The following is a 23,510-nucleotide window of genomic DNA, read 5'->3' as shown; positions in this document are numbered from 1 at the left end:
GGCGCCTGTAGTCCCAGCTATTGGGGAGGCTGAGGCAAAAAAATGGCGTGAACCCGGGAGGTGGAGCTTGCAGTGAGCCGAGACTGCACCACTGCACTCCAGCCTGGGTGACAGAGCGAGACTCCGTCTCAAAAAAAAAAAGAAAAAAAAATTACTTTTTGTAGAGATGAGGTGTCACTACGTTGCTCAGGCTGGTCTCGAACTCCTGGCCTCAAGTGATCCTCCTGCCTTGGCCTCCCAGAGTGCTGGGATTATAGGCATGAGTCACCACACCCAGGCACTTTTTATAAACAACACCTCCCCACTATGCCCCCCTCTCTGCAAGGTTACCCCTGTGCTTTCCTTGGCTCACCTGCAAACTCCGAAGGCCTCCACAACACTGGTCAACACTGCCCCAAGCAGGTAAAATTTGGCTCTTGGAGGAGCCAAGGAAAACCCCTCCCTGTGGCCGGTTCATGTTAAGAGGAGTAAACGTGGCCACAAACATGTACCACAATTAGACACGCCCTTCTCCAGAACCGCAGGCTCAGGGAAGGGGCTTATACAGTGAATCCCGAGAGAGGCTCAGAGCCAGTCACAGGGACATTCCATTGGTCCCAGATCAAGTGTGAAAGCAGCGACAGGGGAGATGAAAGGCCACGTCTCCAGTCACTGGAGACACCGCGCTAAAATGCAGCAGTACGCGGTCCGGTTCCTACCAGCAAAAGTAGAGTGACGTCTCCGTGGACACAGTGGCCCTGCCTGCCACGGCAGCACCAGCACCAGCACAAGTGGCTCCTCAAATTCAGTGCAATGAAAGGAAATCTGAGACCCTCACTCACACAGCCGCCTTCCCCCCACCCAGCATCTACCGTGCTAAACAGCACAGCAAGGGGGCTTCTGTTCCTGGATGGAAGAGAGCTGCCAGATCAGAACGTGGGGTTGGGGCCCTCTGATTTCCTGGGTGACATAGGTAAAAGGATATAGTAAACAAGGACACTGCCAGGAAACAAACTGGAGGCTGAGTCCCCTGAACGCTCAGAGAATTCTCAAAGTAGCTGCAAACGGTGTATGAGAGGGCCTGGGTGTGTGCAGATCTGGAGATACCCCGGCAAGTTTCTTTTGCAAAAATTTCTGATGTGGGCATATTTTCTTGTAATCCTCCAGTTTTTACTAAACCCTGAACAAACATGAATGTTTGGGTTGCAAAGGCAGTGTGTGTCCGCTCTGGGTGATGCTAAGGGGGTGCGTGACAGTCTGGGTGACGCTAAGGTGGTGCCTGTCAGTCTGGGTGACGCCAAGGGGGTGCGTGTCAGTCTGGGTGACGCTAAGGTGGTGCGTGTCGGTCTGGGTGATGCTAAGGGGGTGCGTGTCGGCTCTGGGTGATGCTAAGGGGGTGCGTATCGGTCTGGGTGACGCTAAGGAGATGCGCGTCGGCTCCTCTGGGTGACACTAAGGCGGTGCGTGTCGGTCTGAGTGACACTAAGGTGGTGCATGTCGGTCTGGGTGACGCGAAGGTGGTGCGCGTCGGCTCCTCCGGGTGACACTAAGGTGGTGCGTGTCGTTCTGGGTGATGCTAAGGGGGTGCGTGTTGGTCTGGGTGACGCTAAGGGAGTGCGTGTCGGTCTGGGTGATGCTAAGGGGGTGCACGTCGGCTCTGGGTGACGCTAAGGAAGGGAGTGTATGTCAGTCTGGGTGACGCTAAGGGAGGGAGTGCATGTCAGTCTGGGTGACGCTAAGGGAGTGCGTGTCAGCTCTGGGTGACGCTAAGGTGGTGCGCGTCAGCTCCTCTGGGTGACGCTAAGTGGGTGCGTGTCGGCCCTGGGCGGTTGTGTAACAAGAATGTAGAGAACACGGCAGCACCTACAGCTCACCTGGGAACACAGGGCCAGGACGGCGTTCTCCAACACTTCTCCCGCTTGCTCACCAGAGAAGTATCCGCCTGCAAGCACAGCCTCGGTCACGTGGGGGCTGGGTCCTCAGTTCAAAACCAACCCCAATGCCAACATGCCCTGAGTGCACTTTCCAAATTGGCCACACAGGAGGCCTGTTTTGGGTGAACACATCAGTGTCGTTGCTGTCCCCAGTCCAGCTGTGACCCGAGGAACGTGCTGGCTCAGGGACCAAGTTCTGACACCCTTTTCCCACTCAGGCATTGATGGTCTCTGGCCCAGGGCAACGAGGGAGGCAAGGTCCCAGGCTCGGAGGTGACGGGTAGCACCTGGGCTCACACCTGCTGGGGCTCCAGGAGGCTGGGTGGGTTCCTCCCTTGGGAGGAAGAAAGGAAGGGGCTCCTGGGCAGAGCGAAGCAGGGGTGCATGGCAGGGGCATGGGTAAGGGGGTACCTGGGACCACCCAGGGGAGTGGGGAGGGGGGCGGTGGGCACCTGCAGGGACTCAGAGGCTACAGGGGGACTTAGCCCTTGGTGTCGCCTGCAGGGACTCAGAAGCTGCAGGGGGACTTGGCTCTTGGTGTCGCCTTCAGCCGCTGTGGTTTCTGGTGGGGCCCTAAGAGGTCCAAGGCCGTGGCCTTGTGCGTTCGGGAGCGCATCTGTGGTGGGATCTGCGTTTACTACGATTTTTGCTGGAGAGAACTGTCATCACTTAGGGTTTTTCTCAGGCAGCAGGGGGGCTCCTGCCCTGTGCTCGCCCTCTCTGGCAGGCACTCATGTACCTTCCTTGGTGCACCTGAGCACTGTCAAGGCCTTCACGGGGTCAGCACCATCCTCTAGGGGGTAAACACTGGCTCTTGGGGTGGGGAGGATCTTATTCTTATTCTTCACAAGCCCAGAGATGCAGGACATGAATGGATACGCGGTACATCCTAGTACCAAAGAAGCATGGGCGCCATCCATTGGGAAGAGCCACCTAAAAAGACTTGCTGGGGGCAACAACCAACAAAAGGTCGACAAACTTTGGTTTACCCCATTCCTACCAATCCTCCAGGAATCAGCCCCAGCACCCCGTCCTCCAGGAAGTCTTCCAGGGTTCCCAAGTCTAGACACTCCTGGCTCGTGTCTCTCTGTGCCTTATGGGACCTAGGGGGTGGGCTTCTGCTCCCTGCAGAGACCGGCAGACTGCCTGGCACGAGGGGGCCTTCTGGAAGCGCTCTCTGAACTGAACCCCAAGTGAAAGGAAAATTGGGTCTCTCGGCACCACCCTGATGCTGTTCTGTCCCATATGCCTCTCATTATGGAAGTGGGTTCCTCATCTGTCCACAGCACCCTCCGCCATGCTCAGTAAGTCCTGTGGAAGGAGGACAATGGTGCAGGAAGCAGCTTCCTAGATACAACAGCGGGGCCCTGACTCTGGGGAGGACAGCAAGCCCGCAGTCAGAAGCCTCACCTCGGTAGAGCAGGGCCGCATGGCGGCTCAGGGACCACAGGGCGTACAGAGCACTGAGCCGCCCCAGCACGGCCCGCAGCGAGGGCGGCACGCAGGGCTGGTGCACGTGCTCATGGAACCTCTGCACCACGGTGAGCTCCAGGAAGGCCAGCGCCAAGGGACGGCCGTGGGACACCTGGAATACAGGATGGCACCATAAGGACCATGAAGGTCCCAGCCCCGCCCAGATTCCCGGTGGAGGAAGTTCTCAGGAAACACGAACGTGGGTCTGCATTCCCGTGCAAGTCCTAGGACAGTAACATAAGGTGAGGCAGCACACAGACGCCGTGCAGCATAAGACATGTTTCTAGAACACAATGGAAAAGGCCTATGTGAAGATGGAGCTGGGAGTGCTCTGGCTCCACCGACGCCCTCCAAGGCCTCAATCTCAGCTCAGCTCCCATCTGGGACTGGGAGAGGCACGGTCATTGCACACGGGGCCTGGGGCAGGCCTCAGGATGCTCTGCGGCTACAGTGTGGGCGCCCACCAGGAGGCCCCTGACGGCCCAGGACCTGGCTTCTTCCACACGGGAAGACACGGAGGAGCTGGAGAAGGGGCTCGTCAAGCTCCTCCCTGAGCTCAGAACTGACTTCGCTTCTCCAAAGGAACTGCCACCCCCTCCTCCAAAGCCTCCAAAGCAGGCGTCTCTCCTTTCTCCCCATGCTGTACGTCCCCCGCAGGCTCTGCTGCTCCCATCTTTACGTCCATGAGTGCCCAATGTTTAGCTCCCACTTATACGTGCGAACATGCAGCATTTGGTTTTCTGTTGCTGCGTTAGTTTGCTGAGGATAATGGCCTGCAGCTGCATCCATGTTGCTGCAAAAGCCATGACTGTTGGTAGTGATGGCTGCACGGTATCCCGTGGTGTCTATGTGCCCCATTTCCTTATCCAGTCCACCGCTGTGGGGCACCCGGGTTGATTCCACAGTTTTGCTATTGTGAATAGCGCTGCGATGGAAGTACAGGTACATGTGTCCGGCTGGCAGGATGATTGCTTTTCTTTGGGGTATATACCCAGTAATGGGATCGCTGGGTCGAGCGGAAGGGCAACTCTTAGCTCTCTGAGAAATCGCCAAGCTGCCCTCCACAGTGGCTGAACTAATCTGCGTTCCCGTCAACTGTGGATCTGTGTCACTTTTCTCCATAGCCTTGCCAGCATCCGCTATAATATCAAAAACATTTGCTGATAATCATCAACTTCACTTATTAGCCTTTCTTTCCCTGTCTCCCATTTATCATCTCACCAGACATTTTAAATTAGAAAAACAATACACATATTGCTTGACTTGTTAGGATGAGCAGGTGCCATTTTTAAAATTAAAAAAAATCCAGCCAAGGGATGAAATACAGGGTATGGGGGACCGACTGCTGCAGGAGGACCCAGCTGCACGCCTGGCCTATGATGCTGCCCCAAATCTTCCCAGAACACAGCAGGGCGAAGCACGCGGCAGCAGGGTCTCCAGTCACAAAGCCAGTGTCCTCCAGGGCCCCATTGGGATCAGGAGCCTCGGGAAAACAGAAACCGGGAGAAGCTGCTTTCCCGCTCTGCTTCGTTACAGCCTGACTGGTCCTGTCCCAAGACCCCCGCTGGGTCCTGCACACTCATGGGTGGGCCGTCCCACTCCTGAGTGTGCCACTCAGAAGAGTGCCAGGAAGGCCTGTCTTGCTCCCTGCTGTCTGAGCATGGAGTGTGCCAGCCCGGGGCCTTGGGGCTTCCTGCCCTCTCCTGATCTCACACGTGCTATAGCTCTGGGCCTTGGTTTTGGCAGGATCTGGACTTGCACTAGGGCCGTGGGGACTGCACGACAGACCCCGGCTAGGACTAGCACCCAGATTTCCCAGAGCCCTGCCAAGTGAGGTGGGGCAGCCCTCAGGCTCCCGCCGGAGGCCTCTGGCAGGAGGCTGATAATACAGTCCTGTGGGGAAGTTGCCAGGCGTGGTGCTGCAGCTCCAGGCCTCAGCCCCTCCTCCTTTCACCTTCCATGAAACAAGCGGGCGACGGCACCCGCACCCCCGCAAGCTGCTCCTGCGTCCACGAGAACACGGCAATTCCATTGAATCCTGCCCACACCCCAAAACAGGCTCCCACACCACAAGGGCCTCTCCTCACGCCACGGGTCCTCTGCGAACCCCAATCCCAGGCAATCCCAGCAGGGCCCCGGGCACAGAGAGGCGGTCCTCAGAACCGAATCTGAGTCTGAGCCCTGTGCCCCGCAACACTCTCCCCCTCAACTGCAGTCGCCACGCCGCTTCAGTGTGTTTTTCCATGAAAGTGATACAGCGTGATACAGCGATGGCACAGGCCAGACAGGCCGCGGGGGCCAGAAAGACAGCCTCCTCTGGAACCTTACTGCTGTCAAATAATACATCCCGAGTGCCAGTGAGTTTTGAAACAGAGTCACTCGGCTCTGCAGCTGTGCAAGAGAGCAAAAGGCATCATGGCTCCAAGCCTCAGTGCTGTCTCCCGTGTGGTGCTACTGGGGTCAGGGCAGCCCTCTCACAGGAAGTGCCTGCGATGGCAGCTCTATTGTGCTCGACGGCATCTCAGTCCCCAGGATTTGCCTGCATGACACTGTGCTGTTGTTCCAGGAAAGGTCCACTAAGGCCAGCAGTCACTGGGGGGACACAGGCTCCGAGGATGGGCTCCCTAAACAGTGTCTGCCATGGCAACCAGCAGAGCCGACCACAACATTAACCAAGGTGGGCTGGGGCCCAGGAAGCATCCCACGCGGTATGAACTCTGCAGACCCTGGGGGGACAGTAATGCCTCAGGTGCAGTCCCTCCCCCATGGCCAAAGTGTCCCCATAGCTACGGTTAGGGCTGGCGCACTCCAGCCAAGAGTGCTCACGGCACCCACAGACACATCTGGGAGTCCCCCAGACAGGGCAGGGGCTGGACTGTGTGCTCTACGGGGATCTTCTGGACCACCTCAGCTGCCCTTCCAGAGCTGCCAAACTGTCCCCAGCTAGGACTGGGACAGGCATTTCTCAGGCTCGATGCAGCTATGGTCAGCTGTCCCTTTACAGCAGTAAACCCGGACACCCAGGAAATCTTCAGCACAGGAGAGAGGGGAGGGTCTCAGTCTGGTACACTCTGATTTCTGAAGTACATTTTAAGAGGCAATGAATACTTTAGGCAAAAAAACAAACCCAAATGGTCCAAAGTCAGACAGCAGCCACGCAGCCTGGGGAAAGGGCTGGGCTCTGTGACAGCTGGCCCGGGTGCAATCTTCAGCACAGGCGAGCTGGGGGACCTTGGGCATTTCTCTTGGCCTCAACTTCCTTCACTCCCAAAGCAGACAACATGAAACGACCCAGGTACAGAATCCAGCATGTGGCTCAGGGAGAACAAATGTCCTCATCCTTGTCCGCCTTCTGATGTGCAAATCCCTGAAGGGAACCTGGAGCCCTTGTGACAGGGGTTGATCCCAGGGTGGAGGCAGGCTGCGGGGACGCCACCACCCACCTTTTTATTCCCAGGCTGGAGGCAGGCTGCGGGGACGCCACCACCCATCTTTTTACTCCCAGGCTGGAGGTCAGGAGTGGGAAGCCACCACCCACCTTTTTACTCCCAGGCTCGAGGCAGGGTGCGGGGACGCCACCACCCATCTTTTATATCTACTGGCTGTTGAACATGTGAAGGTGTCACTCAGTGGAAAAATGAGAGAAATGCATTTTTAAAGACCTTTCTGCGCATGCCTGGCTTACGGTGGGTAAATGGTAGATAGCGGTTATTGGCAAGAGCCAGAAAATGTTTAAAGGTTAATAAATTTTCCCCACCAGGTCAGAGTAAGCACACTTTTAACAAAAATGGCCAGTAACCTTCTCAAAGGACACAGCCGTCACCCTCCACGAATGGTGCTGGTGCCTGAGCCCAGCCTGATACCTGTGGAAATATGGCTTTGACCTGCAGCTCCTGGCCCTGGCTCCAGGTCAGCAGCTGCTAGGGCTGGTTTCCGACCAGGCAGGCATCTATCTGAAGGAATTCCTTCCTTCCTGGGGGTGTTCTCTGTCAGCGACATGCCACGTGGGCTTCCCCAGTCTGCTGTGTGGCTTCTGATTTTGTTCAGAGCATCTTTTGCAATGCAGAAATGCTGAACCTTTATGCAGCCAAATCCGATGGTTTTATTTTTTAACAGCTTCCGGCTCCCCTCTTCCTGAAAAGGCTGGTCTAGGCTGAGGCTTTCTTCTCATGCCGTATTGCAGGGGAAGGGGCTGCGTTTCCCATGGGCCCCTTAGCATCCAGCCCAGGCCCCAAGGGCTCTCAGCTGTCACAAATGTCCCCTGCTCTTGAAAACTCCGCGACCCAGAGCAGGTCTGGAACACGAAGCCCCACCCTGGCAACTGCTTTCCCTCCAAGGCCTTGTGGCTGGTGTCTGTCAGCTCCACAGCTTGGCCCAGGGTCACCGTCTCAGCCGGACTCAGAACCCAGGACCCCTCCTGGCCTCTGCCGCAGGACTCCCTGAAATTCTGTTACCAAGTTCTCAAAGGAAAAGCTGAAGGTGAGTGTTTCTCAGCAGCCAAGCCACGCACTTGGGGTGTTGTGGGGTCACACATGCTGCGTCCCCAGCATAGGCCGGGGCTGGAAGGGGGTGCTAAGGACCTACCAGGCAGTTCTAAGCGACACAGGTGTTGTTAGGAATGGGGTCCTTTTGTGCCCTCCGTCTCTAGGGGGTCTTGTTTCACAACTCACTGGAGAATCTCCATTCCATTAAAAAATTCTTTTTTTCTTTTCTGAGACAGGGTCTTGTTCTGTTGTCTATGCTGGAGTGCAGTGATGTGATCGCGGCCCACTGCAGCCTCAACCTCCTGCGTTCAAGCGATCTTCCTGCCTCAGCCTGCCTAATGTGCTGGCATCACAGACATGAGCCAGTGCAGCAGCCTATTCCACCTTAACACAAGGATGTGGCCTGCAGAGGAGGGAGCGGTGGAAGCTGATAGGCATCCATTGGTTTCTGAATGATCCAACCTGCCGTGTTATCAGCCAGGGTGGGTACAGAAGGCAGCCTGTTCTGGAAGGGTCACTTCAAGCCTCCTATTTTTGGTCACTATGGGCCTAAACTACAAGTTTTACTGACCCTGGCCACCTGCTGACTTCTTTTCAGCTATAAATTCAATCTAGATTTCTTTTTTCTTTTTTTTTTTGAGATGGAATCTTGCTCTGTCGCTCAGGCTGGAGTGCAGTGGTGCGATCTCGGCTCATTGCAACCTCTGCCTCCCAGGTTTAAGCAGTTCTCCTGCCTCAGCCTCCCGAGTAGCTGGGACTACAGGCACCCGCCACTACACCTGGCTAGTTTTTCATATTTTTAGTAGACACCAGGTTCACTGTATTAGCCAGGATGGTCTCAATCTCCCGACCTTGTGATCCACCTGTCTTGGCCTCCAAAAATGCTGGGATTATAGACATGAGCCACCGCGCCTGGTCCAATCGGGGTTTCTCTGAGCTCGGCAGGAGCCCATCCTTCCCGCCTTCTCTCCTCATCTCAGGGCAGTTGTGTGCAGCAGGTTCTAGAGCTGCTGGCCTGAGGGCCGGGGCTGCCCCCAGCAGCAGGCTGTGGGATGCCAGGCCTTCCCAGAGACAGGCAGACGTGGACCTGGGTCCCCACAGCGGCTTCATTATTGAAGCTGACCCATAACCTCATAAACTGACACTAGGGAGAAGGGGCGACAGCAGCTCTCTCCGTATCCATGGCCTCCCTGCACGACACTCATGGCTTGAGATTCCCCATAGCTATGGTTACGGCTGGCGCACTCCACCAAGAGTGCTCACGGCACCCACTGACACATCCAGGAGCCCCACTGCCCCCAACAGCTGCCCCCTAGACAGGGGAGGGGCTGGGCTCTGCTCTAGGGCAGACAGCTGGGACAGGGCTGGAATCACACGTAACCAGGTTCCTGGCATGACAAGGCATTTTGTAACAGGCTGTTTTTTCCCTGTGGCTTCCCAGAACACGGAAGACAGCCCTGTCCAGGTGTGAGACCCAAAGTACTTTCCAAGGCCAATGACAACCCACTCACCATTGCCACCCCAGCCCCTCGGGAAGGCAAGAGCAACTTGTGGAAAACCAAGCAGGGTGCTGGCGTCACTCCCGTGAGTCAGGAGGGAGCACTCTGAGTGTCCGCAGTGGTGTCCCTGCCCTTCTGTGCATCCAAGGCTCTCACAACCCAGCGCTTCACTGCTCCGGGTTACGGGCTGGGACCCGTCAGGAATGGTAAATGTAACAACCATGACCTCCCTAGCCCAGCAAGACAGGTGCCGCCATCCCTGGGTTACAGAGGAGTTGAGCAAGCAGCAAAGTCATCAAGTCATCTGCCCAAGGTCACAGGAGCTCGGGGTCTGGGGCCTGAACTGCCAGGGACACAACGGCCGGGGAATTAAGAGCAAATAATACAAAAGGGAAGTTTGAAAACAAATACCTACCTGGCAGTTATTCCTTGCTTCAAAGTCACTGCTTCCTGATCTTTTCTCTTGGTTTAACTTTTGATAAGTCTCTCGGAGCAGGTAGCAAACCAGCCACTTATATGCTGCCAGGGCGACTTCGGAACGAGAAACAGAAGGAGAAAAAGTAACAATAGAGAATCCAGCATTTGTCACGACTCACCCCCAGGGACAAGGCACTGCCAGCATCCTGCAGGTATGGTGTCATCTTCATGACGAGCAGGTGTATGGGGTGGGTCTGATTTTATAGGTAGGGAAACTGAGGCACAGGGATGGCACCTGCCCAGGGCCCCTCTGGCTGGAGGCACTTCCTGGCTCAGCCTGGGGCTGTCCTGAGTTCTACACTGTTCCAGCAGCCTGGAGGCCACAGGGACACGGTGCCGCCACTAGAGCGGACCCTTGAGTGCGACGGCAGCACGTTCTCGCACGCACCAGGCTCGGTCTGTGTGAAGCGTGGTGCTGTCCCCGCAGCATCGGCCAGGACTGCATGGGCAGCAGGACAATTGCCCGGCGGTGGTGCCCAGTGGCAAGAGGAAGGGGTGCTTCCGTTCACCTCCCCCTGCCTGGCCCTTGGACCTCACTGCCTGCTGGAGCTGTGGAACTGGGGACTGACACGGTGGGGAAGGGGGTATCTGAGGCCTCGTACCCTGGGGGGCCCCTCCCACAAGGTTCAAAAGGGCAGGAGGGAGCAGATGCAGCAGACAGGGAGGCCCCGGGGTGGGGTGTCAGGCAGGACAGCTGGAGCCCCCTCTTCATCCTCCCCTTCCCCCGGCAGTAGTGCCCACATCTGCAGGGCCCCCTACAGCGTGGCCAGAGCTGGCCTCCCACAGTACTCCCTATGGACCAGACATGGTCCTGAGACTCCACCAGGCTGTACTGCTACTACCCCGCTGATGAGGACATGGGCCCAGACACATGGCCAGCATGCAGGGGAGAGGTGCGGACCAGCCGCACATGGAGGCCACGCTCACATCCACTCCCTGCCCAGGAACAGAGGGCCTGGCGCCCGGACACGAGGCGCCTCCAGGCTGCAGGGGGCCTTCTGCCTGGCAGCCGGTCTTGCTCAGAGATCCCAGGCAGGAGAACGGGGTCAGCCATGCTGAGTCTGAGCCCAAAGGCTGAACTCAGGGGGCCTTGGGATTTCCTTCTATGTCACACAGCCCAGGTCACCGGGAAGGAAACACCCAACACTGCAGTTCCTGCCACAGCACACCCGACTGCTTTCGGCTGTTACATCCATTCACCTTCACAGCATAACTGAGAAGCCCGTCACAAACCAGAGCGGGCCGTTCCCCAGGCTCAGACATCAGGTGGCTTGCTGGAGGTCTCAGCTCTCCAGCAGGAAGGAAAGGCAGGTGCCGCTGACCCCGCAGGCGGGGCGCAGGCAGGGTTGGGCGGAGGTTTCCTCCTTACAGGCATCTTCAGGGAGCCAAGGCTCCCCTTGCCAAGTCCTGCCAGGCATGAGGCGTTGAATGGTGGCCCCAACTGACTCCCACAGCTGTGAATGTGACCTTTGTTGGGAAGAGGGTCTTTGCAGATGTCATGAAGTTGAGGTATTGAGGGAGGTCATCAGAGACTCCTGGACTAGGGTGGACTCTAAATCCAATGACACATGTCCTTACAAGACGCAGAGACGGCAAAGTCACAGAGGAGGCAAAGGCCAGCATGATGCAGCCACAGCCAAGGACTCCTGGAGCTGCCAGGAGCCTGGGCAGGAGGAGCCCTCCCCCGAAGAGGGAGCGGGGCAGCCCTGCCCCATCCTGCCTTGGGGTTTCCGCCTCTGCACCGAAAGAGTCACTGTCTGCTATTTTTGGTGCCCAGGCTGTGGCCCTCTGCTGCTGACAGGCTGCCCAAGGCTCATCCTTGAGCCTCACATGCTACCCTTCAGGACATTACAGGAAAATTCAGGTCCATTTTGCAACCAATGCTGAGGGGAGGCCCTCATGACCACCGCCTGTTCCTAAAGGCTCTGCCACATCCCAAGCTCTCCCCCAGCAGGGCAGATGGTCACGAACAGCAAGGAAAGGTGGACGCTGTGCAGTTGTGCTTTCCATGACTTATTTACACAGCAACAAAACCAAGGAAACGGTCTGGCCAGAAACCGCTTGTGCAAATTCCTTCTGATCACACCAGAGGCCCCCGTGTCCCACCACGCATCAGCCATAGCTGGGCTTCCCTCCCAGCCTGTCCTGGCCGTTCCCAAACACTGCCCCGGGAGGGGTCCCTCTGTGGTGGACACTTCACGGCAGTTACCCGAGTTTTCCAATCTATCTCTGCAACCAGAATTAACCCATGAGGCCTCACGTCGACGGCCAGTGAGACTGTGCTGTGGGCTGCAAGTGAGACGAACGCTTGAGAAATGAGTTATGTTCGCACCGTGTTCTTCCTTACACTCTGCTTTTGGTTCTTGGTTTTTCATTTAAAAATAAAGCATGTCAGTCTGATGTGTTCACATGCAGAGGAGAAGATCCCCCAAAAAGCAGATGAAAGCAAACGAAATGTGGGTGCCATGTGTGTCATTTCCAGAGTTAATCTGGAAGCGAAACGGTATCGCCGAAACAAAGTACGTGGAAAACCAGCACTGAAGGGCAGCGAATTCTCTTGCTTGGAATATGGCTGCTGGCAGCCCGATGACACACCCAGCGTCAACAACCTCTGTCCTCAAGACTCTCCCAGAATCCTGGGTCACCACAGCCTTTCCATGTGCCACACACCAGACGAACTCGCGAAGGTGCCCCCAGCTGCCCTGTGCACCCAATGACCGCCCCTCGACCTGCCCCCTCCCCAGCTGGGACTCTGTCCTTGACCCCATGGAGAGCTCTTCGCATGCACTGCCTGCCTTTCGGGTCTCGGTTTCCTCTCCTGTCTCTGAGTCCAGTCCCCTCTGCGTCAGCATCAGAGCACTCCTAACTCGGACTCTGACCTAGGCAAGCCCTGGAAAGTAAGGCCTGGAAGGCGGCCCCAGCTCCTCAGCCAGATCACGGGCCTGGGTCTGACCACGTCCACCGCTCTGGTGCTCCTGAATGGCCAACGCTCCCCAAAAGCACAACGAACAGACCCTCCAAGACCCCTCAGTGCCGGCTTTGTGGGAAACATTCCTTGACCCACCAAGGCAGACCTCACCTGCACCTGTGTGTTGTTTCCAATGAAGTGTTCAGGACAGTGGCCCTCCCACACACAGCAGCCCCCCTCCGAGGGCACCATGGCCTGGCACCTGCCAGGCAGCACAAGGTGACCGCATTCCCTCTCCACTGTCTTGCAGAAGGAAAACAGGCTCCGAGAGATTAAAGCCTAGCTCAAGGTCACAGCGGGGGGCAGTGCTGACCCAAGAGCCTGTGCTCCCATCCTCTGGGAACACCGTCTGCACCATGAACCCCACTGCTCATCTCACATGACCTCACCATGCACTCCACGTGACTTCACCGCTCACCCCACGTGACTCCACTGCTCACCCGTGACCCCACTGCTCACCTCACATGACCTCACCATGCACTCCACGTGACTTCACCGCTCACCCCACGTGACTCCACTGCTCACCCGTGACCCCACTGCTCACCTCACATGACCTCACCATGCACTCCACGTGACTTCACCGCTCACCCCACGTGACTCCACTGCTCACCCGTGACCCCACTGCTCACCTCACATGACCTCACCATGCACTCCACGTGACTTCACCGCTCACCCCACGTGACTCCACTGCTCACCCGTGACCCCACTGCTCACCTCACATGACCTCACCATGCACTCCACGTGACTTCACTGCTCACCCCACGTGACTCCACTGCTTACCCGTGACCCCACTGCTCACCTCACATGACCTCACCATGCACTCCACGTGACCTCACTGCTCACCCGTGACCCCACTGCTCACCTCATATGACCGCATTGTGCACTCCACGTGACCGCACCACTCACCCCATGTGACTCTACCACTCACACATGGCCCCATGTCACCTCTGGCCCACATTCTGTGACCTTGCAGTACACACATACACAGTGTCCAGGTAGTGAACACTGCAACTGCTTACTACGAATGCACACCAGCCAGCTAAAGGAGAACAGGGCCCGTCTCAGGAAGCAACAGCACAGGTCCCGAGGCACAGGGCTGTGACACTCAGCTCAGCACACGTGTGTGTGCAAAAATCAGAGGAACTCAACAGAAAACCCGGACTTCCCTACCCAAGTCAGAATAGGAACCCCTGAAGGACCAGCCATGGGCTTGGCAAACCCTCCACCCTTCCTCACAGGCAAGCGCAACCCTGGAAGAGGCCTGTGTCTCTTCAATCCTGCAGAGCCTGAGGGCCCCACATCACGTACACAGCTTTTACCAAAGATCCACATGACGCAGGCTGCAGTTAGCTCTGAGCCCTGGGATCTGTGACCAAATGCCCTTGAGATGATGGGGCTGGCAGAATCCACAAGCTTCCCTGCGGCGTGAGGGATGATGGTGATCTCGCTCCCACACCACTTTCCACAAGTGAAAGTCATTTGCCTTTGTTACTCTGGAAAATGTTTTCACTTTGTGGCATCTTGTAAACGTTAGGGCAGTTGCAGGAAAAGCAGATGACTTTGGTGTCTCTCCCGATGATGGAGAGACTGTAAAATTGCTTTTGCTTTCACAGTCTCAGGGGAAGGGGAGGGAAGAGGAGAGGGTGATGGGCACATGGAGAAGCTGGCTGCGCCTTCTATGTTTTGATTTTATTAATATAGGGAGTGATGGTTTTAGGAAAAAGGTTTTGGTTGGGTTGAAGTTACTACAATGACTAGGTCATTTTCTAGTTCTTCCTGTGGCAACATTTGGGAAGCTTAGAAAATGACCTGCGGCCGGGTGCGGCCGCTCACGCCTGTAATCCCAGCACTTTGGGAGGCCGAGGCGGGCGGATCACGAGGTCAGGATATTGAGACCATCCTGCGTAACAGGGTGAAACCCCATCTCTACTAAAAAATACAAAAAAATTAGCCGGGCGTGGTGGCGGGCGCCTGTAATCCCAGCTACTCCGGAGGCTGAGGCGGGAGAACAGCGTGAACCCGGGAGGCGGAGCTTGCAGTGAGCCAAGATGGCGCCGCTGCCCTCCAGCCTGGGCGACAGAGCCAGACTCCGTCTCAAAAAGAAAAAAAAAAGTGACTTGCAAACATCAGAAATAGGTCATCAAACGTGTCCCCATTTCCTACTGGCACCCAAATAGGCAGGCTGAGGTCTGCATGGTTAAGTCAGAAGCTGTAACCCAGCGCAGGGCCCACGGGAAAGCAAGCAGTGACGCGGGCGCTTCCTGATGACGATGCTGACAGTGCAGGCAGGGGAAGGCGCCGGGAAGCTGGCCTGGCCCAGGCTCCACACTGGCTTCAGCTATGGCTGTGTGTTATTTGCCGTGTGAACAAGGAAGTGGCCCACAGGGCTGGAGACAGACAAGGGCACACGCTCGGGGGCTGCTATCACATCCACGGCGTCGGTCCTGAAGGCCGGAACGCGTCCTCCACGTGCGCCTGTCCCCTGCATGGGGGAGGCCTGCGCTCCCTCCTCCCGAGGATCCAGGGTCCTCCCAGAACCCCTGGGGACCCTCACATTCTGGTCTCCTGAATGCAAAGCCGAGCGCGTCCTCCATCTCCAAATCCCTGCTCTATCTGCCCAGCTGAGTGTGCGGCACCTTGAGAGCGGTTCCTGCCCAAACTCTGTGGCTGCTGAGCTGAGCACTGATTTGGCGCCAAGTGCTGCACTAAGTGCTTTACGCGCTGAACTCAGTCCACCCTACGAAAACCTTATGAAGGGGATACCATTACCATCCCTGTGCTGCAGATGAGGAAACTGAGGCAGGAAGGCTGAGGATTTTGCTGTAGGTTCCACGGCCGGCAGGAGGAGGACCGAGATCAACCTCCGGCAGCCTGGCGGGAGCTGATGTCTCGCTCTGGAGGGTGGGCCTGCTCTTCCAGTCTCGGGTGTCACGGAGGGGTTAGTTTCTACCTGGCCCACCGGGACAACGCATTGGGACCCCTCTCGGCCCTTCTCTTCTGCACTAATAGGTGCTTTGGTAGCAAAGCAAAGACGTTCACTAAATACCGCAGAGTGAGGCGATGGGGAGATGGAGGCGTCGCTGCGGCTTCAAACTGTTGTCTGTGATGTGCGGCTTGACAGATGGGGGCTGTGGTGGGAGGAAGGCATTTGACAGGGACACAGGTGGCATGGAGGTGGGGGCAGCTCCAGCCCTGCTTTCTGTCAAATCTCACCCAGACCACTGGGCAAGAAGCATCCAAGAGATTCAGAGCTTTGCAGTCCCACAGGCTTGGGTTTGAATCCTTGCTCTGTCCCTGCCTGCACCCAGGCAGCCGGAGCCGAGTGCCCTTTAGGAGTGCCCTGTAGGAGACGCAGAGCTCCGCCGGGTGCTTCTGTGTGGGGGCGCAGGGCAGCCCCTCTCACCTGTCCCAACCGCCTCTCACGTCCATTTCCACAGAGCAACCAGAGTGGCCTTTTTCCATGAGGAATACTTTTAAAAATATGGATCATCAAAACAAGTAGCACACCCCACTCCACCAGGCCTCTGGTGCTCACCTCCCGTCATTCACAGCAGGGGAACAAGATGCACGCTCGCATCGAGATGAGCTCCGCACGGGCTGGGCCCTGTTGCCTCCTCCTCCTCCTGAGACACCTGTCCATCGGGCGTACTCATGGCCGCCCCTGCCTTTCACTGAGACCTCAATTCAAAGGCCAAGACCCTTCCAAGGTGGTCACCAGCCATGCTCCACCTCACCAGCCAGATCACTGCTTTGCAGAATTCCTGCTGCCCTAAGACTGAGGCCTTGGGATGTTTTTGTGTCTGCTGGTCTAGACTGGAAAGTCCCACGAAGGCAGGCACGGGGTCTCGGTCATGCCAGCCGCTGGCCCCGAACTGCAGAGTGAGCGCATAACAAGCACGTGCAGAATTAACCAGGGAACGCGAGAGCAGCTGCTCTCCCGAGAGGGTTCCTGTCAGGATGCAGTGCAGTCTACAGGGAAGCTGCTTTGCTTTCCATGCTGCCAGCACAGCCGGACGCCCCATTCCCAGCTCCTTTCCACCTTTCTGAGCAGACCCTGCGTGGGTGAGGTGGAGCCTGCAGCAGCTCCCATGACACACCTGCAGGAGGCTGTCCATGGCCAGCTCTGTGCAGGCCCCTGAGAGGAGGCCCCACCCCGACCATCACACCCACGGGAGATGAGCCTGTGCTACAGGGGCCGAGGGAAGGAAACGTGTGAGATGCGCCAGGGCGGGAAGGGGCATCTGCTGTTTGGGGAGCCAGGAGGGGCTGGGGGTGGGGAAGACCCACAGGTGAGGTGGCTGGGAGGGCCCAGGGACAGCAGCAGCCCAGGCACCAGGGCAGGGGGCAGAGGCTGCTAAGTGGACAGAGACCAGGCCAGGTGGTCTCTCACACCCTTTATCCTATGGGAGGGGAAGGCAAGAGGCAAGGCATAGGGTGGTGAGTGGGCGTCCTTCAATTCATCTGTGGAGTCAGTATCTAACTTGGCATCGGGTGCAAAGAGATATTCCACGAGCCATGCGGGGCCTCCCACCACCACTGCTGCCCCAGCTGGAACTGCCAAGGGCCCCCTCACCGAGGTACGGTGTGTTTCCTGGTGGGAATGACGGGAAATCAGGAGGCCAGGGGAGCCCTCCACCTGCATGTTTACCTGCGGAGTCCAAGCAGTCGGCAACACTGGAGACCTCAAACTTCTGGTCAAGGATGCTGGGATAGGCGTCCAGAAAGTCCACCGACTTCAGCGGACTGCGGAAGCAAGCTCCATCTAGGACATACATTTCAGTGACTTTGGTGGAAGATGGGAACCCAAGCCATTGGGGACCCCAAGCCAGGGGCACCCCAAAGCATGGAGAGTGTCCAGAGGACCCGACGGCCACAGACCCATGAGCCAGGGTCTGGGTCTCAAGGACCCTCCCCAGCCCAGCCTTTGCCCGTGCCTTGGGGAGGCGGTCGGCACTATCTGACAACATTTCTTTCCTTCTGCAAATCGAGGGTGCGTTCACAGAAGCTGAATCAGTGGGGCCAGGAGAACCCACCCCCGCCAGGTTGGGTTCCAGGGCCCCCACCAGTATGCAGCGGAGCCTCACCCTGGACCCGGGGTGCCAGGAGGCCCAGCAAATAGTTGCTTGTCTGCTGCAGCAGGACGTTGTTGTCACCTTCGTATGTGCAGTTGGGATCGTTGTCATCTCTAAGGACACCCAACCGGTTCACTGCAACAAAGCCACAATAGTACCATCATTTAAGATGCATATTTGTGAAACAGCCAGTCACCATGTGAGAATTTAAAATGCCCTAAGAGGCTGGGCGCAGTGGCTCACACCTGTAATGGCAGCACTTTGGGGGGCCGAGGCGGGTGGATCACTTGAAGCCAGGTGTTCAAGACCAGGCTGGCCAACATGGTGAAACCCACCACACTCGGGTGTGGTAGTGTGTGCCTGTAGTCCCAGCTATTCGGGAGGCTGAGGCAGGAGAATCGCTTGAGCCTGGGAGACGGAGGTTGCAGTGAGCTGAGATTGCGCAACTGCACTCCAGCATGGGAGACAGAGTAAGACCCTGTCTCGGGGGGAAAAAAAAAAAAAAAAAAGCCATGAGTTTGAGACAAGCCTGGGCAACATAGTGAGACCCTATCTCTACAAAAAAATGAAAAAAAAAAAAAAAATTAGCTGGGCATGGTGGCAAGCACCTGTAGTCCCAGCTACCCAGGAGGCTGCGGTGGGAGGATTACCTAAGAGCCCAGGCATTTGAGGCTGAAGTGAGCCATGGTCATCCCACTGTACTCCAGCCTGGGGGACAGGGCAAGACTGTCAAAAAAAAAAGCCCTAAACCCAGCTTGACCAGACACAAAGAACTGGCACCCCTGCTTCAAGTCCCAACTCCAGCTCCTCCTCACTGCTGTCAGTAAGCCCTGCACGGTCATCCCGCAGAGCCTCCCCTGGCATGGGGTCGCTGACAGGAGGGAACCATCGCAGCAAGCTGACGCCCCCAGGGCTGCCCTTCTTCCTTCCGTAACTAAATGAACTCTTCTTTTAACACAGGAAATTTCAAGACAACTTTTTTTTTGTCTTTCCTATCAATTAGCTGAATGCCTTCACATAGGTTATAAGGCTTGCTTTCCAGACCCTCACGCACTCGAGCCTGCTTGCTCTGATGAAAAGTGTTCTCTGAATGTGAGGCTGGGATGGGCCCAGCAGGAAGGGAGTGGAGCTGACTTCTCACACTCACATACTATGACCGATGGATCCTGAGAGCATGAAAGGAATCTTATTGCAGCCATACTGCCAGCAGGCTTGTGATTAGGCTTGTGACCACCTAGAACACCTGATCATTTTCTCCTGACTTGCTGTCAAATCTTGCCACGTGCCTCCTGTCATGTAACAGGTTGGCCCCTGAACAAGAGCTGGGAGAGGCCCCAGCAGAAACATTTGCAATTGATTTTCTAAACCTAGATGGAGCTTCGGTTGTATTGGTCTCAATCCCAGCATATGTATATGTGTATATATATGTATATGTATATGTATATGATGAATCTTGATTCCATTGTCTTTGTTGTCTGCAGTACTGCAAGATTCAATTTCCTTATTCGACTACTTATAGAATCCCAATGAGTTACAATGACAAATAAAAACTACTAAGGGCATTGCGCAGAGGACAAAGCACGCAAATGAGTAACTTACGTACAGCCATGGCTACCCACATGGCAGTAAGCGACAAAGGCAGAGTGTGGTGGGAGTGAGGGGCTACGTTGCTGCCGGCCCATGCTGAAACAGGTGCGAGTTAGAACTGCAATGGTGGGCGGATGATCGCTGAAAGTGTGTGTGTAGTTCTAGACAGAGCATCGCCAAAACTCTCACAAACTTGGCAAGGGCCTAAAGTGCTCCTGGAGGGCAAAAGAGTTTTGCAGATGCTGTGGCTGTTTTGAGTGTGTACATGGCCTTCTTTGAGCAACCAGTTTTTGCCAGTTAATTATTTACGATTAGCACACAGGAAGTTTTGCAGATAAGCTGTAAATAATGCTGATGATAATTCTAATGATAACAGCGTTAACAAATAAAAAAGTCAGTGGCCACACACTACAAGCCAGATACCATGCTTATACTTCATACGTGTTAATTCACTTAATTCTGGCAAGAACCTATGTTGTGGGTACACTATTATCACCCTCACTGTAAAAATAAGAAAACTGAGCACAGTGAGGTTAAGCAAACTGCCCACAGTTACCAGGCTGTTAAGACAGAGCCAGGACTCAATCCCAGGCAATCTGGTGGCCCCTGTTCTTAACCACACAACAGCTGCCTCGGTTATCGTCAATGCTGATATAACTTACTCTTTTTCTAAGTGTAAGAATTTTCTATCCAAATAAAACATGGTGCTAGTTTACTACCAAGCTGTTAACCAAACAGTTAAAATTCAAATGAGCAGATCAGCTGCTCTCTGCCTGTATTTTGGCCAAAGCATCAGGCATCTGAAAGCAGTGGGATCTATCTAGGGCAGGGGTTGGCAAACCTGTTCTGCACTGGACCAGAGAGTAAATATTTCCAGCTCTGCAAGCCACATGGTCTCTGTCACAGCTGGGATTACTCAACTCTGCCCTTGCAGTGCGAAAACAGCTGCAGGAAATGTGCAAATGAACGGGGGTGGCTGGCTGTGTCCCAATAAAACTTTATTTGCAAAAACAGGTGGCAGGCTGGATTTGGTCTTCAGGCCACAGTCTGCCGACCCCTGGTCTAGAGTCAAAGAGTAGGGTTAAGGACAAGAAACCACCATGCGCTTCTCCAAAACCTACTGGCTAGATAGCCGTGTCCTCCACACGCCTCCCGGCATTCCTGAATTCCTTGCTGGGCGGTCCACGAGGCCAGGGGCTTGCTGGCTGATGCCAGAGCGTGGATCTCACGTCCAAGCTCTGCCTTTGGGTGAGGGAATCCAACAAGAACAGGTGAAAAGAGACTTTTGACACCAAAAAGTCAGACGTCAGCAGTAACATCAAACCACCGTATCACCTCTAGTCTAATACAAGACATCCTGAAAATGACAGAAGAGGAAACCTAATTGTAATTAGAAATAAAAAAGGGTCTTTATCCAAGTATGGATACACTGTGGTACGCTCATACCATTTCACAACAATGAAAACACCGCTCCACACAGCAAATAGCTTTCAGGGCCCTGACATGGCTCCCAGAAGCAAACTGCAGAAGAATGTACATCATGGCCCAGTTTATATAAAGTTCACAAATGTCAAAGTGAATGACACGCCATGGAAGGTTGCAACTGTTTGCAGTGAAACCATGAAGAAAGGCCAGAGAATCAGACCCAACACCACAGACAGCGCTCCCTCCCAGGACAGGGAAGGGCCGGGACCAGTCCATTCCAGAAGGCTGTAAGCGCCTCGGTAACTGACAGTCTGCTCTGCGTGGGTGCTCACTGTGCCTCCCTCAGGCCTGACATGTTTTATTGAGACTCCTTTGCTGTCCATGGCCACACAACCCTGAATGAGCCTGATCTTGGAAGCTAAGCAGGGTTGGGCCTGGTTAGTACTTGGATGGGAGACTGCCTGGGACCAGCAGGTAATGCAGGCTTTTCTTTTAAGGGAAAAAAAAGAAGAAGAAGAAGACTCCTTTGCTTCTGCTTGATATCTAATGATGAAACCTTAAGAGACTGGGCCAGGCACAGTGGCTCACGCCTGTAATCCCAGCACTTTGGGAGGCCGAGGCAGGCAGATCACTTGAGCCCAGGAGTTTGAGAACAGCCTGGGCAACACTGGCGACACCCTGTCTCTACTGAAAAATACAAAAATTTAGCCAGGTGTGTTGGCGGGCACCTGTAGTCCCAGTTACTCTGGGAGGCTGAGGCAAGAGAATCGCTCGAACCCAGGAGGTGGAAATTGCAGTGAGCCAAGATCGCACCACTGCACTCCAGCCTGGGCAACAGAGCGAGACTCCGTCTCAAAAACAAACAAAAAAACAAACAAAAAACTTAAGAGACAGATTCAAGGTAAAAGAAGAATTTTTACTTTTAAAAAAGAAATAAATTAAAAAAGAAAAACAATTAAGAGGAAGACACACACACACACAAACACACACACACACACATACACACACACACGTTAAGTCCAATGACCCATTTTATGAGTGTTTTCAACTTCACATAAGGGGCTGAGTCGAGGCCCTCCTCTGCCTGGGTTAAACCTCTGAGTTTCAGAAACAATGAGCCCGGTCACCCTTTACAACATTATTCACAGGGGAGTGTCAGAGCTGGCAAAAGCTCCACTGACTCACGCTCCCAGGAAGACACAGGCCTAACCCCTTCAGTGGTCAGAAGCGCTCCCTCCTCAGGCCTCCCGAGCCTGGGATTTGCTCTGCCATCAATCCTGCAGGTCATCCCTTTGCCATCACCTGCCGTGAATGCGGACACCAGTAATCTTTCAAGATATGCTAATTAGATGCAGGCTTTTTCTGATGTTGTACGTAACTGCAATCTGCGGCGTTTCTCCTCTGCTTTCAAACATGGTTATTTCTTTCGATTCACATTTCACTCTTGCTCAGGAGGCAGCAGGAGGGACAATGGAAAATCAGTTCATAACCATCTACTAAGAAATCCGTTCTCGATGTCTCTTTATGCTGAGGCTGATCTCGGGATTTGCACGCTTGTTTCTGGCACAAATCCTCTGACTGTCAACTCAAATCCAGTCAGTGGGATTCAGACCTTTGTGCAGCTGTTTACAAAAGGCTCAGAAACCATGAAAGCCACTGAGGGGCGGGTAATGTGGATTTTGCAAAACCGTCATGTTCTCAAAAGAAGACCAACAGCTGAACTCACAGACTGGAACCAAGAGTCGTGTCAGCACATCCTTGAGAGGCAGGAGTGTGGACGCGTGCCCAGCCCGTTCAATTGCAGCACAGGCCAAGAGCTCCGAGTGGGTGGGAACAACTGGAGGAATGTGTCCTAGGCTCTGTCCTCGCAAATCAAACGACTGATTTTGCTTTGAAATGAAGGCTGAATCTGTGCTGCTCCAACTGTGTGAGATTCAAATGATGCTGCTGAGGAAGCAGACACCACCTCACCTGTCTGGCGCTGCGGTCTCCTGAGGCAAGTCCTCGCTGGAACTCCACCAGGTCCAGGAAAAGTGACTTAGAGAAGTGGTCTAAGGCGTAGGCAGCTGCCAGATATGGAAGCAAGCGGCATTGCTAGAACAGACAAGACACCTGCGTGAACACATCACGGTTCCCATGAAGGGCAGCCCATCCTAGGGACCATGAAATCCAGTGCAGGGAGAGGCCGTCAGGGCCATGCACCCACTAGTGCTGAAGGTCTCCACGTGTCTTCCCGGCACATCAGAAAACCTTCACCCTGACACGCTTTCAACTCGGCCAGTTCGGCTTTCACCCATGGCCCCTGACGGACAACCCCAAACGCAATTCCCTAAACGGCCACTATTCACAGCTGTCCCATCAAAGTCACTACAGAACAAAGTGCCGGTCCATCTGTGAACTCAGAAGGCTGCACTGCTAGGGGCCAACTCCCCGGCACATGGACTGACTGGCTGACAGCATGTGCCTCATGAGCCTGTGAGGACGAGGCCGTCACCCTGGGACAGATGGGAAAGCTGAGGCCCACACAGCTGGCAGCCCCTCGAAAGGCAGAGTGCATGTCTTTTTCACTTTGTCTGAAACAGGATAGGGTCCACCTGTTGTTGGATGGGTGG

The 23,510-nt window shown here is 55.3% G+C and overlaps 1 protein-coding gene across 5 annotated transcripts in view; it reads right to left on the bottom strand.

Moving 5' to 3' along the window:
* Window positions 1–227: 227 nt before the first annotated feature.
* ACOX3 (acyl-CoA oxidase 3, pristanoyl) overlaps window positions 228–23,510 on the bottom strand; it is a 53,091-nt gene continuing 29,808 nt past the window's right edge. For 4 of the 5 annotated variants that reach the window (XM_017893608.1, XM_017893606.1, XM_017893607.1 and 1 more), the window contains exons 10-16: window positions 22,870–22,992; window positions 20,595–20,715; window positions 17,899–18,021; window positions 17,463–17,576; window positions 9,785–9,900; window positions 3,324–3,498; window positions 228–1,921 (exon numbers count right to left, since the gene is read on the bottom strand). In XM_017893608.1, the coding sequence (XP_017749097.1) occupies window positions 1,761–1,921; window positions 3,324–3,498; window positions 9,785–9,900; window positions 17,463–17,576; window positions 17,899–18,021; window positions 20,595–20,715; window positions 22,870–22,992 (933 nt within the window). In that variant the 3' untranslated portion in view covers window positions 228–1,760. Of the gene's footprint in view, window positions 1,922–3,323; window positions 3,499–3,531; window positions 4,526–9,784; window positions 9,901–17,462; window positions 17,577–17,898; window positions 18,022–20,594; window positions 20,716–22,869; window positions 22,993–23,510 lie in introns of those variants that run through there. The other variant, XM_017893609.1, reaches the window with a different exon arrangement.

Source organism: Rhinopithecus bieti, unplaced genomic scaffold, assembly GCF_001698545.2.
Source record: "Rhinopithecus bieti isolate Rb0 unplaced genomic scaffold, ASM169854v2 scaffold_24469, whole genome shotgun sequence".
Classification (NCBI taxonomy): domain Eukaryota; kingdom Metazoa; phylum Chordata; class Mammalia; order Primates; family Cercopithecidae; genus Rhinopithecus; species Rhinopithecus bieti.
This window is presented reverse-complemented; position numbering and strand designations above follow the sequence as displayed.